Below are 15,247 nucleotides of genomic sequence, written 5' to 3'. Positions count from 1 at the left end.
CGAACGGAGGGGTGAAATGGGAGTAGTGGTTGTGCTTTTTTTTTTTTTTTTTTTTGGCTGATGCTGAATAAGCTTGCTTTCTTGCATCATATGCCTCTACTAATGCTAATGCTGTTTGAGAATGATCATACTTCTGGCATTTAAAGCATCTAAGTGGATTTAGAATATATGGTCAGATCTTACAGGAAAGGTAGCTAGCTTTTACTGATGCCAGGAGATGTGAAGTGTTGAAGGTAAGGATAACATTTCTTGTGGGTTCCTTACGACACCATCTTGTTTGGTCATAATTATTTTAGCACTGATAACACGTTGTGCCTTAAGTTCTTCAGCAATTTCTTCCTTGGGAACATTAAGGAAGTCCTATTCCAAAATAACTCCCTTTGAGGTGTTTAAAGTTCTGTGTGGGGTTGGAGGCCTTCCCATTTCTTTTGCTTCAGGAGCTGCTTAGAATGACTGGGATTAGATGTTTAAATAAGGAGATCTCCTGAGTGAAGTTGTTTGACAATTTTAGGAGTACCTGTTATGGCCTCAATGTTTTTCTGCACAAGAAATGGAGATAAACTGCTAAGAAGTTTAGTTGACAATGAACGTTGTCATTGGCAACTAAACTTCAGGTAGATGCAGGTAGTTCAGGTGAAGAATCATCTTTGATTCTTTTTGCTTGAGATGACTCAAGTTCACGTGAGAATGTAGGCTCTACAGTCGGTGTTAAGGGATCTATAATTGCTCCTTTTTGTCCTGAGTATTGGATTTATACTCGGGTTACCAGCCCTGCCATGTGGAGGCAGGAGCGGTGCCACCAGTGATCAAGCGATACGAGGTTAGTGGTTAGTATGTTAAAGAAGTTAATTATATAGATATAATAGAAAGGTGTCTCCTTTCTTGGCAGAAAGCTTACTTTAGAAGTGACACCACAGAATGGTAGCTCTGAAATGTGTTGGCTGTTGTCAAGAAACTGGCATCTGGTATCTTGCCTTCACAATGATGTATCATTGATAAAGATATAGTTGTGAAGCATATATCTTTTAAGGGCACAAAGGGTGACATTGCTGTACACATTGGCACCAATGACATTAAGAGTAGGAGACCTGCAGATTTACTTAACAAGTACAGGTCAATGTTGCAAAAAAGTCATGAGTTAGGATTAAATTTGAAAGTGTCTGAAATTCTGCCCAGACACAATAGGAGGGAGTACATGATGAGAGCCTTATCAATCAATTCAGCCCTGGAGGGAATGTGCAAGGCTCAAGGGGTAGAATTCTTTTAAGCGTGGTCTGTGCTTGTTAACAGGAGAGACTGCTTCTACAGGGATGGGATACACTTAAATAGAAAAGGTGCAAGAATATTTGCTGATGCTATCGAGGCAGTGTTGGTGGGACAAAAAACTGCTAACTTAGTTGGGGGGGATTCACAGACTAAAAGGTTAAAAGTAGCCACAGGCAGATGTGAAGGAGATTCTTGCACTACTATTAGAATGAGCAGTGGCTTGGGGCAAGGGGTGTTGGGGGTTTTAGGGACTGATGGCAGTCATTGTGAAACAGGTGGGTATGTGGGATGTGTTAGGGTAACTAAGAATAAGAGTAGGTGCATGTATACCAATGCTAGAAGTATAATAAATAAATTTGATGAATTTGAAGTGTTGGTCAAGACATCAAAGGTGGATATCGTTGGGATATCAGAGAATTTCGGGAGTACAATGTGTACAGAAAGGATAGGAAGGGGGAAGGTGCTATGCTGTTAATTCGGAAAAACAAAATCAAATGTACATCCAGTTGATATAGATGAACAGTGCACTGTTGAGTCAGTTTGGTGTGACATAAGCACTGCGAAAGCAAAAATAAGAGTTAGAGTGTGTTATAGACCTAATGACTCAAATGAGTACAATGAACAATTGTACAGAGAAATAGAGTGAGCTAGTAAATCAGAATGTCTTATAATGGGGGATTTCAAATTCCCAGATATTGACTGGAACTTGTAGATTGGTCACTCACACATTAGTAAGACTTTTGTGGATTTACTGGATGGTTGTTTTCTGCAGCAGCATGTTCAAGAGGCAACCAGAGAGGGTAATACTCTTGATCTGGTTATCAGTAGTGATCTTTGTGTATTAAAAATTTGCAGATAAAGGAACCAACTAGGTGGCAGTGATCACAGTGTACTGATGTGGGATTTACTTAAAGGCGTAACTACAATCAGGGGTAAAGGGAAGGGTTTTTCCTTTCGTAAAGGAAAAAACTTTCTAAATGCTATACAATGGAACCAACTGATGGCGTTAACAACAGCAAATTCTAAATGGGAAGTGTTCAAGGATTTAATCTTGGAAACTACTAGGCTTTCATACTAACTAAGAAATACTGTTCAAGGCAAAGAATCTTTGGCAAAGGATGTTAAGAAAAACAGCAAGGATTTCTTTACTTATATAAACTCTAAAAGGAAGGGGATGAATCTCATTGGTCCACTTTATATTGATGGTTTGACTGTTGATGATCCTGCTCAGATAGCAAACAAACTGAATGAGTATTTTGCATCTACATTCACACATTGAGTTATTAAGGATTGAAAATGCCAGAAGGTTGTCAAATTGTAGCAGGGTGCTTAATGAATTAGTAATAACTGAGAGAAAAGTTGAGAAGAAATTGTTGAAGTTAAACATAAGAAAGGCAGCTGGGGTGGATGGGATCTATTCAGTTATATTAAAGGAGGCGGCAAAGGAAGTAAGCAAACCCGTAAGGGTAAGTTGCTACAATGGATATAAGGATGGTTGAATGGGAGAAGACAGAGTTGTAATCAATGGACGCTGCTCTTCGTTAACTAATGTTATTAATGGAGTCCCACAGGGTTCGGTGTTGGGTTCACTGTTGTTTTGTATATTTATCAATGATATTAATGAAGGTATATCAGACTTAGTGTCAAAGTTTGCAGATGATACAAATGTTGGCAGGGTTGGTAATGACAATAATGGCAGTGTGCTACTGCAACAGGATCTAGAAAATTTGGGAAGATGGGCTAAGAAGTGGCAACTGAAGTCTAACATTGACAAATGCAAAGTACTGCATATGGGTAGAAGTAACCCCAGAGGAACATACCTACTGTATGGTACTACACTTAAGGTGGTAGAAAATGAAAAAGACCTGGGAGTAATTGTGCAGTCAGATATCAAGTTTTCTGAGTAATGCAGACAGTCTGCCAGGGCAGGTCATGGGGTTTTGTCAATGATATATAGGAATTTTGCTAACAGGGAAAAGGAGGTGATTGTCCCTCTATATAAGGCAATGGTCAGGCCATGCCTTGAGTACTGCGTACAGGTCTGGAGGCCTCATTTTAGGAAAGATGTAGATTTGCTTGAGCATGTACAGAGAAGGGCAACAAGATTGGTGAGGGGAATGAAGGGAATGAAGAGGGGCTTAAGTTCTGCAAATTGCAGCAGCTGGAGACTAGGCATCTGCGAGGGGATCTGACTGAGGTGTATAAGGCCTTGAATGGGTTGAGCATGCTGAATTCTGATGGGATTCTTCCATGTGTTCAGATTACAAACCTAAGGGGGCATAAATTCAAATTGAGGAAAGACAGATGTAGAGTAGATGTGCGGAAATTTGCATTTAGCCAGCAGGTAGTTAATTGCTGGAACAAACTTCCATCTGTCGTTGTGGAAGTTGATAGGTTAAATAAATTTAAGGAGGAACTGGACAAACATTTAGAAGGAATGGTTGTGTAAAAAAAAATTTTTTTTTTTTGCTGATGCTGCATAAACTCATATGCTTGTTAGCATTAGCATTAGTAGAGGCATTTGATGCAAGAAAGCAAGCTTATGCAGCATCAGCCAAAAAAATAAACAAAAAAAACCCACTTCTACTTCACCCCTCTGTTCGTTCAAAATACCTGTCCAGCTGAGCCTTAAACTTATTTAGGCTATCAACCTCCACCACAAGGGATGGCAGTCTGTTCCACCAACCAACCACCTGCTGGCTAAAGGCAAATTTCCGCTCGTCTATCCTACATCTGTCTTTCCTCAATTTGAATTTATGCCCTCATAGGTGATTTTTCTGACCTAGAGGAAGAATCCCATCAGCATTGAGCATGCTTAAACCATTCAAGGCTTTATACACCTCTATCAGATCACCTCGCTGGTGCCTAGTCTCCAGACACTGTAATTTGCAAAACTTAAGCCTTTCTTCGTAAGAGCACTCCTTTGTTCCATTCACTAATCTTGTTGCCCTTCTCTGTACTCGTTCCAGCAGCTCTACATCCTTCTTGAAATGAGGCCGCCAGACCTGTATACAGTACTCTAGGTGTGGCCTGACCATCGCCTTATACAATGGAATAATCACCTCCTTATCCCTGCTGGAAAAATTCCTGTATATCATTGACAATACTCCATGAGCTACTCTTGCAGCCCGTCTGCACTGCTCAGAGAACTTCATATCTGCCTGCACAATCACCCCCAAGTCCCTTTCATTCTCTACCACTGTCAGTGTAGTACCACAGAGTTGATACGTTGCTCTGGGGTTGCTTTTTCCCATGTGTAGTACTTTACATTTGTCAATGTTAAACTTCATTTGCCACCTCTCAGCCCATCTGCTCAACCTTTCCAGTTCCTGTTGCAGCAGCATAGTGTCAGTAGTGTCCTTGACAACCCTGCCAACCTTTGTATCATCTGCAAACTTGGACATTAAGCTTGATATACCATCATCAATATCATTTATAAATACAGAAAACAATAATGGACCCAACACTGAGCCCTGAGGGACTGCACTAATAACATTAGTCCACGATGAGCAGTGTCCATTGATTACCACTCTGTCTTCTCCCCCTCAACCACCCCTTTATCCATAGCAGCAATTTGCCTCCAATGTCACACTGCTCCAATTTGTGTAGCAGTCTTCCATGTGCAACAGTATCAAAAGCCTTTCTAAGATCCAAGTATATAATATCAAAGTTATTCCCTGCATCCAGTTCTTTTGTGACTGCATCATAGTATCCAATCAGGTTGGTCAGGCAAGACTTCCCCTTAACAAAACCATGCTGTGTCTGAGCTATAACTGAAGTCTTGTCTAAATGATCCTGCAGTGCTTCTTTAACCAGTGCCTCCATTAATTTTCCTGGAACAGAAGTTAAGCTCACAGGTCTATAATTACTTGTGTCAGCCTTTGATCCTCCTTTGTGAATTGGAGTCACATTTGCACATTTCCAGTCTATGGGTACCTCCCCTGAGTCCAAGGAAGCTCTCATAATTATGGCTAAGGGTTTGCTTACTTCCTTTGCTGCCTCCTTTAATATAACTGGATAGATCCCATCCACCCCGGGTGCCTTTCTTGTGTTTATCTTCAACAGTTTCTCCTCCACTTTACTCCCAGTTATTTCAAGATTCTGTAGCTTACTGCTAGAGTTGAATACACCTCTGGCATTCCCCTTGCTGAATAACTCCTCATGTGTGAATGTCGATGCAAAATATTCATTTAGTTTGTTAGCTACCTGAGCAGGATCATCAACAGTTGACCCATCAATATCAAGTGGACCAATCTGATTCATCCCCTTCCTTCTAGAGTTTACATAAGTAAAGAACTCTTTGCTGTTTTTCTTTGCATCCCTTGCCAAGGATTTCTCGTAATCTGCCTTCGCCTGCCTAACCTCCTTTGTAACTTGGTTGCATATCAACTTGTATCTATCATAGGCTTCTGTGTCATGTGTTAATTTGTAAGTATCCCATGCATTTTTCTTCTCTGCCATATGCCTCATTAGTTCATCTGACATCCATTTTGGCCTAAACCTTGAACAATATTTCTTAGTTGGTATGTAAAGCCTAGTAGCTTCCAAGATAAGTTCTTTGAATGCTTCCCATTTTGAATTTGCTGTTGGTAACATCATCAGTTGGTCCCACTGTATAGAATTTAAATACTGTCTCAGTCCATCGTAGTCGCCTTTACAGAAGCAATAACCCTTCCCTTTACCCCTAATGGTAGTTACCTCTTTCAGTAAATCCCACTTCAGCACACTGTGATCACTGCCACCTAGTGGTTCATTTATCTGCAGATTCTTAATGCATGAAGAATCACTGCTGATAATCAAATCAAGAGTATTACTCCCTCTAGTTGCCTCCCGAACATGCTGATGTAGAAAACAATCATCCAATAAATCCACAAAAGCCCTGCTAGTGTGTGAGTAACCAGCCCCCAAATTCCAGTCAATATCTGGGAAATTAAAATCTCCCATTATAAGACTCTCTGATTTACTGGCCCACTCTATTTCCCTGTACAGTTCCTTATTATACTCATCAGAGTCATTAGGCCTATAGCACACTCCTACTCTCAATTTTGATCTCCCAATGCTTATGTCACACCAAACTGACTCAACACTGCACTGTCCAGCGATGTCGACTGGCTTCACTTCCTTGGTTTTTATGTGTTTCTTAACTAATAGCATAACCCCTACCCCCTTCCTATCCTGTCTATCCTTTATGTAGACGTTGTACTCCCCAAATTGCAGTTCTGCATCCCTTATATCTGTGTGACACCACGTCTCTGATATCCCAGCAATATCTGCCTTTGATGTTTTGAGCAATACCTCAAATTCATCAAATTTATTTACTAAACTCCTAGCATTGGTGTACACGCAAGTATACCTGCACCTGTTTCTATTCTTAGCTACCCTAACACAACCCATGTGTTTACTTGTACCGCAATGGCTCCCAGCAGTCTCTGAAATACCATGCATCTTGTTTTTCAGGCTTCTGCTCATTCTAATAGAAGCAGTGCAAGAATCTCTTTCACCTCTGCCAGTGGCTACTGTCAATCTATTGGTCTTTGTCTCCCCCCAAGCTAGCAGTTTTCCGACCCACCTAACACTGCCTCGATAGCATCAGCAAATATTCTTGCGCCCTTTCTATTTAAGTGTATCCCATCCCTGTAGAAGCAATCTCTCCTGTTAACAAGTACAGTCCAGGCTGAAAAAAATTCTACCCCTAAATTCTACCCCTTGTTTGCTTGCATCACATGCCATTATTACTACTACTACAATCATTCCACATTCAAAGTCAGAAAGATCATGACACTGACCCATTCTTCCTTGTAGACACTCAAACTGATCACCATGTGTGCAAACTATAATTTTATATCAGCTATTCCTGACTAAGTTTTCACCAGCATCACAGACCAGTCTGTTCCTATGCAAGAGGGTGTTGCTAATGCAGATCCTTTGTATATAGTACATGCACGTACACACACACGCACACTAGACATTGGGACCAAGAGACAATGTATGATATGTTATAGGCTCACCTTTGTCCTTCAATGCAGTATACAGCCTACTTGCCAAACTTTCCACGAAATGTAGGAAAGTTTCAATTTAAGCATTTTAGCATTCGATCTTTGGACATAATTTGTGAAGTAGGCCTTAATTTTCTCATGCATCTTCAAATTCATCCCACAGACATTCAGTGGGATTAAAGTTAGAACTCTTAGTCAGCCCTCTAGAGGTAGCATGTTGCTCTCTCAAATCAAGCAAATATGCATTAACTTTATGGCAGAGTGAATCTTACCTTAAATTTCCATCAGAGCTGGAAGTGAAGCATTTTCTAGAATATTATGGTAGGATTGTCCACCCACTATATCATCTATAAAAATCAATGGTACAGTGCCATATCATGAAGGCATATCATGCCATATCATTCTCTGGCTGGAAAACTGCGATTCTTCCATCAGACTGAAACAGCATATACAGGCTGACCTAAATTAACACGATTAATTCGTCCCATAATTACCATGTAAACTTGGAAATTTACCTTACAGTGGGCATTGCCTGGTGGTAAATGTCCAAAAAATAATTTGAATGTAAAAATTAAATTATCTATTAAAGTATTGGCAGTTTTAATTTTCCTTCATTAAGGGTTTGATTCATATCACTGATTTGCTATTGGAAACATTTGATCATAAAAAAAAATATATATATTTTTAGGCTTTGTTAAACTATTCTTGCATACAATTATGAAGTACTGGAAAACAAGAATGTAATTTTAGCAGCATTTCTCACATCCAATTATTGAAGAGCATTATATATATATAGCAGACAACCCAGCTCTTTACATGTACTAACATCACATTTTACTGTAGCATCTGCTGGTTCCAAAAAAATGCCTAAAGCATGTCAGAGGAGGTTTCAATTTGAAAATATATGATAAAATTAAGTTTTTTTTTTTTTATTTGTGCTCATAATACACTAAAAATAAAGGTAAAAATAAACTCACAAAGTGAACAATTTTGAATTATTTCTTACTAATTTTCAAATTTATAAAGTAGGTTACTTTTCTGAGTACAGATGAATACAGAAAAGGGCAACGAGATTGGTGAGGGGAATAAAGGGGTGCTCTTACCAAGAAAGGCTTGTTGTGCAAATTGCAGCATCAGGAGACTACGCACAAGTGAGGTGATCTGATTGAGGTATATGATCTGAATGGTTTGAGCAGGCTCAATGCTGATGGATTCTTCCTCTTGCTTGGATTACAAACCTGAGGAGGCATAAATTCAAATTGAGGAAAGACATTTGCAGAATAGATGTGCAGAAATTTGCCTTTAGACAGTGGGTAGTTGATTGCTGGAACAAACTTTTATCTGTCCTTGTGGAAGTTGATAATTTAAATAAATTCAAGGAAGAACCGGACAAACTTTTGGAGTGAATGGATGGGTGAAATGGGATTTTTTTTTTTTTTTTTTTTTTTGGCTGATGCTGTATAAACTTGCTTTCTCATGTCCTATGCCTGTACTAATGCTAATGTGGATTAAAAATAAATTTACACACCAGCTAGAGGCTTAAGTTGCTCTCTGTGCTTTACTATTCCAACTTTCACTGAGTTATGTTACAATACATATACAGAAACTAATTGCTGACTTTTTTTTTATTTCTATATGAATTATTAAATTAGTGAGGACTAATACAGTACTTTTATTTCAAGGATTTAGTTAGTGAGGCCTGTCCTGTATAATAGCAAATTATTAGGTGAAATAAACTAATTTTATTTTATTATAAATGATAAAATCCTGCTTAAAAATAAAAGTCTGTTAAATTAGGTCCAGAAAAAAAAAATTTGCCTGAAACATGTGGCTATCAGTATTTATAAGAATTTATAGCTATAATTAATTTAAATTATAGCTATAAATTCTTAATTTCTATGCAGCAAAGTCTTTTTTTTTTCTACAATTATTTAGTATGAACCAGAGCTGTAATGCTCAATACATTCTACATTGATATCAATATTTGTAAAATAAGAGAAGTTTACCTCAATATAATATGTAGAACACTTCCATATGATACTCTCCAGAAATTAAAATGAAAAATTCTCAAAACGAAAGACTTGATTTTTTCGTTTTAATTTCTGGAGAGTATCATACAGAAGTATTCAACGTATTTTATTGAGGTAAACTTTTCTTAATATTTCTACAATTATGTGTGCTTGTGTTACGAACATGCCTTTTTAAGAACTTATTGATAATCCTGTGTAGCCTTTTCATTTGGTTTGAAATTGGTTTCAGGAAACATCAAATCAGCATTTTTTTTTTCTTTTCTAGAAGCAAAGCAAATTATTTTTAAAAAATAAAAAGAAATATTTACCAAAGTTCATTGTTTATTATTCTTGCATTTTCTGGTAATGGTCCACCATCTTTTGTCCAGTCTAAAGTCGGGACAGGTGATCCTGTAACTGGACATTTAAGTTCTATATTGGATCCTACAAATGCCATTTCTTCTTTTCTGACAACATCAATTATAGGTTCCTCTGGAAAAGTAATTGGAGGTTAATGTAAAACTATATCTAATAACAAGAAACTTGTACTAGCTTTAATAAATTTAAATAATCTATATTCTCCCTGCTATATAGAGAGAATACTCCCTATCAAAAAAAAAACAAAAAAAAACCAAAACAGAGCTATGCACATAGTAATTGTATGATTCATAAAATTTGGTATCATTTAATGCTGCTTTTGAAAAGCGAGGACCTGAAAGGCTTTGAAACATACTTCCACAAAGGCAAGTTTATTTTAAATTTTGAAGTTGATATTTAAAAAATATTAAGCTTGAACTTACCATTAACTATTACTTCTGCTATGCCTTCTGATCTGCCTGCAGCATTAACTGCCGTACACAAGTAGCGACCCGCATCATTAATGGCAATTCCACGGAACTCCAATATGCCATTATTTTGTATAACACTAGGTGCAAGAGAACCCCCTATTCTACTCCAAGCAATTGTAATTGGTTGATCTCCTGTTGCTGAACATTGTACATACACTATATCTCCAGGACGTGCTGTTTGACGAGGAGGATTGAGTTGGATCCTCGGTGGTGCTAAAAATTTCATGAAAATTAAATATCAACAAATGAAAATACATTTCATATGTTAATATTCTGTAAATAGGCACTGTCATTATTATCACATTTAAAAGAACACTAAACTGATTACATAATAAGAAAGTCTCAGAAAAACTGCCCCTCTCATCAATTTGAAGTACAGCACTAGAAGGAGATGGTGTCTTTGAAATGTCACAAACAGTGTATTCTGAACCTTAAATACCATATCTAGAACACAAAATATTACATGGCTAAAAGACATTATTAGCACATATGGCTTAAACATGTGAATCAACTCATATGTTTAAGCCTTAAACATATGAGTTGATTCATATGTTTAAGCCGTATAAGATATTAATGTCAACTGCAAGCATTAGGAATTATGGGCTATTTCAAATTATAAACAAACTCCAGAATTGTGTGGGATTGTGTTTGGCCTTGAGCTGTTAACTTAACATTCAACAGTTTTGTAGTATCCAGTATTAAATTCTGATATCACTTAGAGTGTTACTATTTTAAAAGAAGTCTTTCATAAGACCATCAACCTTCTCGTAACCATCTTCACAAATAACCACAGATTTTATGATCTTACCTTAATTCTGATATCACTCTCCATATATATTTAATATAAGTTTTTATTGAGTACTGCAATTTCTTATCCATAATATCTTATCCATAAATACAATCAATGCAGTTTATTGTATTTACGTAAATACAATAAATGCAATTTCTTATCCGTAATTATTAAATAAGAAAATATCTTTCCTTTCCCTCATGATTGTGCAAGTGACAAATACAGGATACAGATGGGCATGCTGCACAATGACAGAACAAGTATAATGGAACCTTAGCTTTATACTGTATAACCTTTTTTTTGCATAATCAATGAAATGAATTATGCTTTCAAAATATATCCATTTTTTAAAGAGATGTATAAAAAAAGGAGCAGGATAAACTCCTTTATTAAAAAGAAATAAATAAAACATCTTTATTTACTTACCTCTTGCCCACACACCTAAAATGGGAGCATGAAATGAAAAATATTTAAACATTTTTAAACTTATTTTTTTAATTTGCTTAAACACATCAACAATGAAAACATCAAAGTAAGGTAACAAAAGCACTAGTCAGAAATGGTAATCTGTTTGTTTTGATATATTTTTTTCTCTATGGTTCATTTGTATAGCTTATTACATATGGGAGGGTGTGTTCTCACACACGCATGCACGCGCACATGCACGATTTACATGTTAAACAGGATAAAAACCCAAAAAGGGGTAAGGCACCATAGATTACTGAAAGGTACTATACTATTCAGTGACTTTCAGGAAATTCTAATGGATGGGTCAATATCAATAAACTTAATTTAAGTCTGGCATTTGTGGACAGAGTTATTGTCAAAATGTCTTCTCGGTGATTTAATATTCTGTGTCTATGCTTGTGTAACATTTTTTTTGAGTACATATAGCCACACACACACACACACACACACACACACACACACACACACACACACACACACACACACACACACACACACGCACAGTAGTAAAGTGTTTGCAACAGCGATGTCCATTATTTCCCACAGTGACTGAGAGTGTGTATGTGCACGTGCACACACACACACACAGGATAGATTTGACATAAAACCATGGTAGCGGTGTCTGATTTAAATTTTAAAGTTTAATTTTTTAAAAAATAATAATAATGATTTATTTTTCTTTTGAATTTTGTTAAAGAAGGAGTTGTTTGTGTATACTGCTCATTCCATTTGAAAGTTGTTTTTAGAAAGTGATTAGAAGAAATGGGAAAGTGGGAGAAATGATCTGTATTATACAAATGAAGGGTACAAGGACAGATGCTAAAGATAAAATTAAGTGTTTCAGAAAACTGTCAATTTGTACGTGGAAGGGGATTGGGGAATTATAGGCTTTGGTAATTATAAAATCTTAATAGAGCTACCATGGAATCATATACAACTGCAGATTGCATATATCAAACCTTTAAAAGGACTAACAGCAGAGTTCTTGCCCATGAATTTGATAGGAATAGTACTGTGAGGTAACTAATGCTCACAACTTAACTTTTTTTTCAGTATTCTTTTAGCAATTCTTCTCACTATTCCTTTAGCAATCTTTATCTCAGATTGCAAAGGAATAGCAAGAACACTGAAATACTAGCCAGAGACAGTTGCAGGGAGCATTTATTTATCATTGGTTCAGGGAATAGGAGACCTAATCAAGAAGTGGAAACATATGGGTAGCACAACTTGGCTGTACTGAGTTATAAAGAGTAACAAAGATCAAAACTTTCTTGTTGGTACACAGATGTCAGAAGCACAGTAAGTAAATTTGATGAAATTGAAGGTAGGTTGGTTGTTGTTGGAATTTTTTGGTACAAAAGCAACTTAGGCCATACTGCACCTATCTATTAGTATTATGTGACAATAATGTTGATGTTTCTTGATTATGGTTTATATCTGGCTGAAATATCCCATTAGTTTTAAATAAGTATATACATTGTTAATGTTAAAGTTGTTGCCTATGATTTATGGTAAAGTCAGGGCTCTGTCGTGCCATGTGGTATTGTGGACATTCTATAAGGAAATGTTTCACAGTGAGTTGACAAGAACATATCCCATTAGTTTTAAATAAGTATATACATTGTTAATGTTAAAGTTGTTGCCTATGATTTGTGGTAAAGTCAGGGCTCTGTCGTGCCATGTGGTATTGTGGACATTCTATAAGGAAATGTTTCACAGTGAGTTGACAAGAACGAACAGCAAAGATTCTGGAGGATTTTCTTTCGTGAGTAAGTACACAAGTGTGTGAGATGTGTATGTCCAATGCGCAGTCTTGTTAGAATGACTTCTTCATGCCAATTCTAATGGAGACTCGAATCCTACAGCTGAAGTTCATGTTTTATTTGAAAAAGATTGGTTGATTTTTCCAGATTTGTGACCACTGAGTGTTGAGAATCTGTTTGATGATGGGTCCGTTGGAATGTGGAACTTTGTAAAGCCTTAGGTTTGTATTTGTAGGATTCTTTGCTGATGGTAATGAAAGTGATCAGCACTTTCATTACCATCAATGCCTGCATGTCCTGAGATCCAACAGAAATTTACTTGTCTTCTTTTGCTTTTGAGCTTCACAAGATTAGCTTGTATCTGGTGTAATTTGAAGCCTGGCTAAATCAACAGATTAATATAAATATAAGAAAAATGCTGCAAGGAAGCAAGCTTATGTAGCACCAGCCAAAAAATAAATAAAATTTACATTAAATTTAAAAAATAAGGTAACCAATGTCACTTTCTCTTCTTTCATTTATCTACCCAATCCCTCCTTAAATTTACACTTCCAACCTTCACGAGAATAAGTGGGAGTTTATTCCAACAGTCAATCACTCTTTAATTAAAGGAAAATTTTTGAACATTAGTCTACAATGCTTTTAGATGCTAACATTATAGGGACATTATAGCCTTGTTTTCTGTATAAGGGATGAAGAATTTTAATATAGCATGTACAATGTGTACAGAAAGGACAGCGTGAAGAGAAAGGGTTATGTTTCTGATCAAAAAGCAGTTAGATTAGAGAAAATTAGATCCATTGGATGGTGTGATATAAAATGGGAAACAACAAAAGAGAGTAAGAGAATGGTGCACTGAACACAATGATCAGCTACGTGCACAATCAGAGTGAACATAAATATCAGAACATCTTATGATAGGAGACTATCTGAATATACAGTGGCACTTACAAGTAGGATGTTTAATTAGTAGAAGGCAGTCCTTGATCTAGATCACTGCTTATACAATTTGATACAGATGCCATTAAGTGAATAAATATTCTTGACCTGGTATCCATCTGAAGATTGATTTATTATGAAAAATCTAAGTTAAGTAGCTGTTAACAAATCATGACCATAACATTCTGGTATGAGAGGTAAAGTGAAACTTGGATTTCCCTATGAAAAAAATAGTACAAAAGTGAAGAAACAGGAAAAAAATTGTCCAAAAAGAACATAGTTGGAAGACTAAATTAAGATTTCAGATGTGGGATTTGTTTAAAAAAAGTTGAACATATGTAATAACTACAAATAGCATGGAAAACAGCAGGAAGAAACATATATTCAGAAAAGAACAGCACAGACGTTCCTGAATTATTAAGTGATAACATCAATATGACGATATGACACCTGGTAGTCAATGGCAGAATTCTAATGAGGTAAACTGAGAAGACATATGCAGTATCCTTTGGGAGTTGTATGTAGTCTTGAACAATGTTGCATTAGAAAACAAATGTGAGTCTGATCACTGGAATCTTAAATTGGAATTTTGAGGGCATATTCTCTCATAGAGAAACTGGACATTTCTTGAAGTGTAAGGAAAAGAATGGACACAAGTGGAGAGAAGGTTCATTTTTCTTTGCGAAGAGTTGCTTATTCTAATAGTGCTAGGATACAGATCAGTAAAAGCCATGCTGGAATGGAAAAAAAAAAACAGTACAATGATGCAGAAAAAGGATAAATTCTGATTATCACTGAAAGTAGTACATTCATAGACTACTTTGGTAAAACTGCGTGGTCCATCTATCAAGCTTGATAGCATAATCATGATGGCAGCAACAAAAGCGTTATGACTAGTACATATTCTGTTTTATCCAAGACAATGTGCTTGAAAACAAGACAGGAAACTATCACCACTGCAAATCTAAGTAAGAAGGTGTCTACATGCCATAGTTTATAAATTATTTGATCAAGAATTTTGAACATCAGAAGAAACAAAACTATATCTGAAGAAAAACAGCTTGACACATTAATGGGCATAGTAATTATTCATCCATCTAAAATTAATTTAGCACTGGCTATGAACACATTAAAGAATTTTTAAGTCATCTAACAGATAGCCAAAAGC

General features: G+C 36.5%; 1 protein-coding gene across 11 annotated transcripts in view; it reads right to left on the bottom strand.

Annotated features, from left to right (window-relative positions):
* Nucleotides 1–15,247, bottom strand: part of trol (terribly reduced optic lobes) — a 1,731,230-nt gene that overhangs the window by 275,964 nt on the left and 1,440,019 nt on the right. For all 11 annotated transcript variants that reach the window (XM_090387691.1, XM_090387694.1, XM_090387699.1 and 8 more), the window contains 2 exons: nt 10,072–10,332; nt 9,601–9,763 (listed from right to left, as the gene is read on the bottom strand). In XM_090387691.1, the coding sequence (XP_090243817.1) occupies nt 9,601–9,763; nt 10,072–10,332 (424 nt within the window). The remainder of the gene's footprint in view (nt 1–9,600; nt 9,764–10,071; nt 10,333–15,247) is intronic.

Source organism: Mastigoproctus giganteus, chromosome 13 (assembly GCF_048544385.1).
Source record: "Mastigoproctus giganteus isolate SK-2022 chromosome 13, ASM4854438v1, whole genome shotgun sequence".
NCBI classification, from domain to species: domain Eukaryota; kingdom Metazoa; phylum Arthropoda; class Arachnida; order Uropygi; family Thelyphonidae; genus Mastigoproctus; species Mastigoproctus giganteus.
Note: the sequence above shows the minus strand (reverse complement) of the source record. Positions and strands in the feature narration are given on the sequence as shown.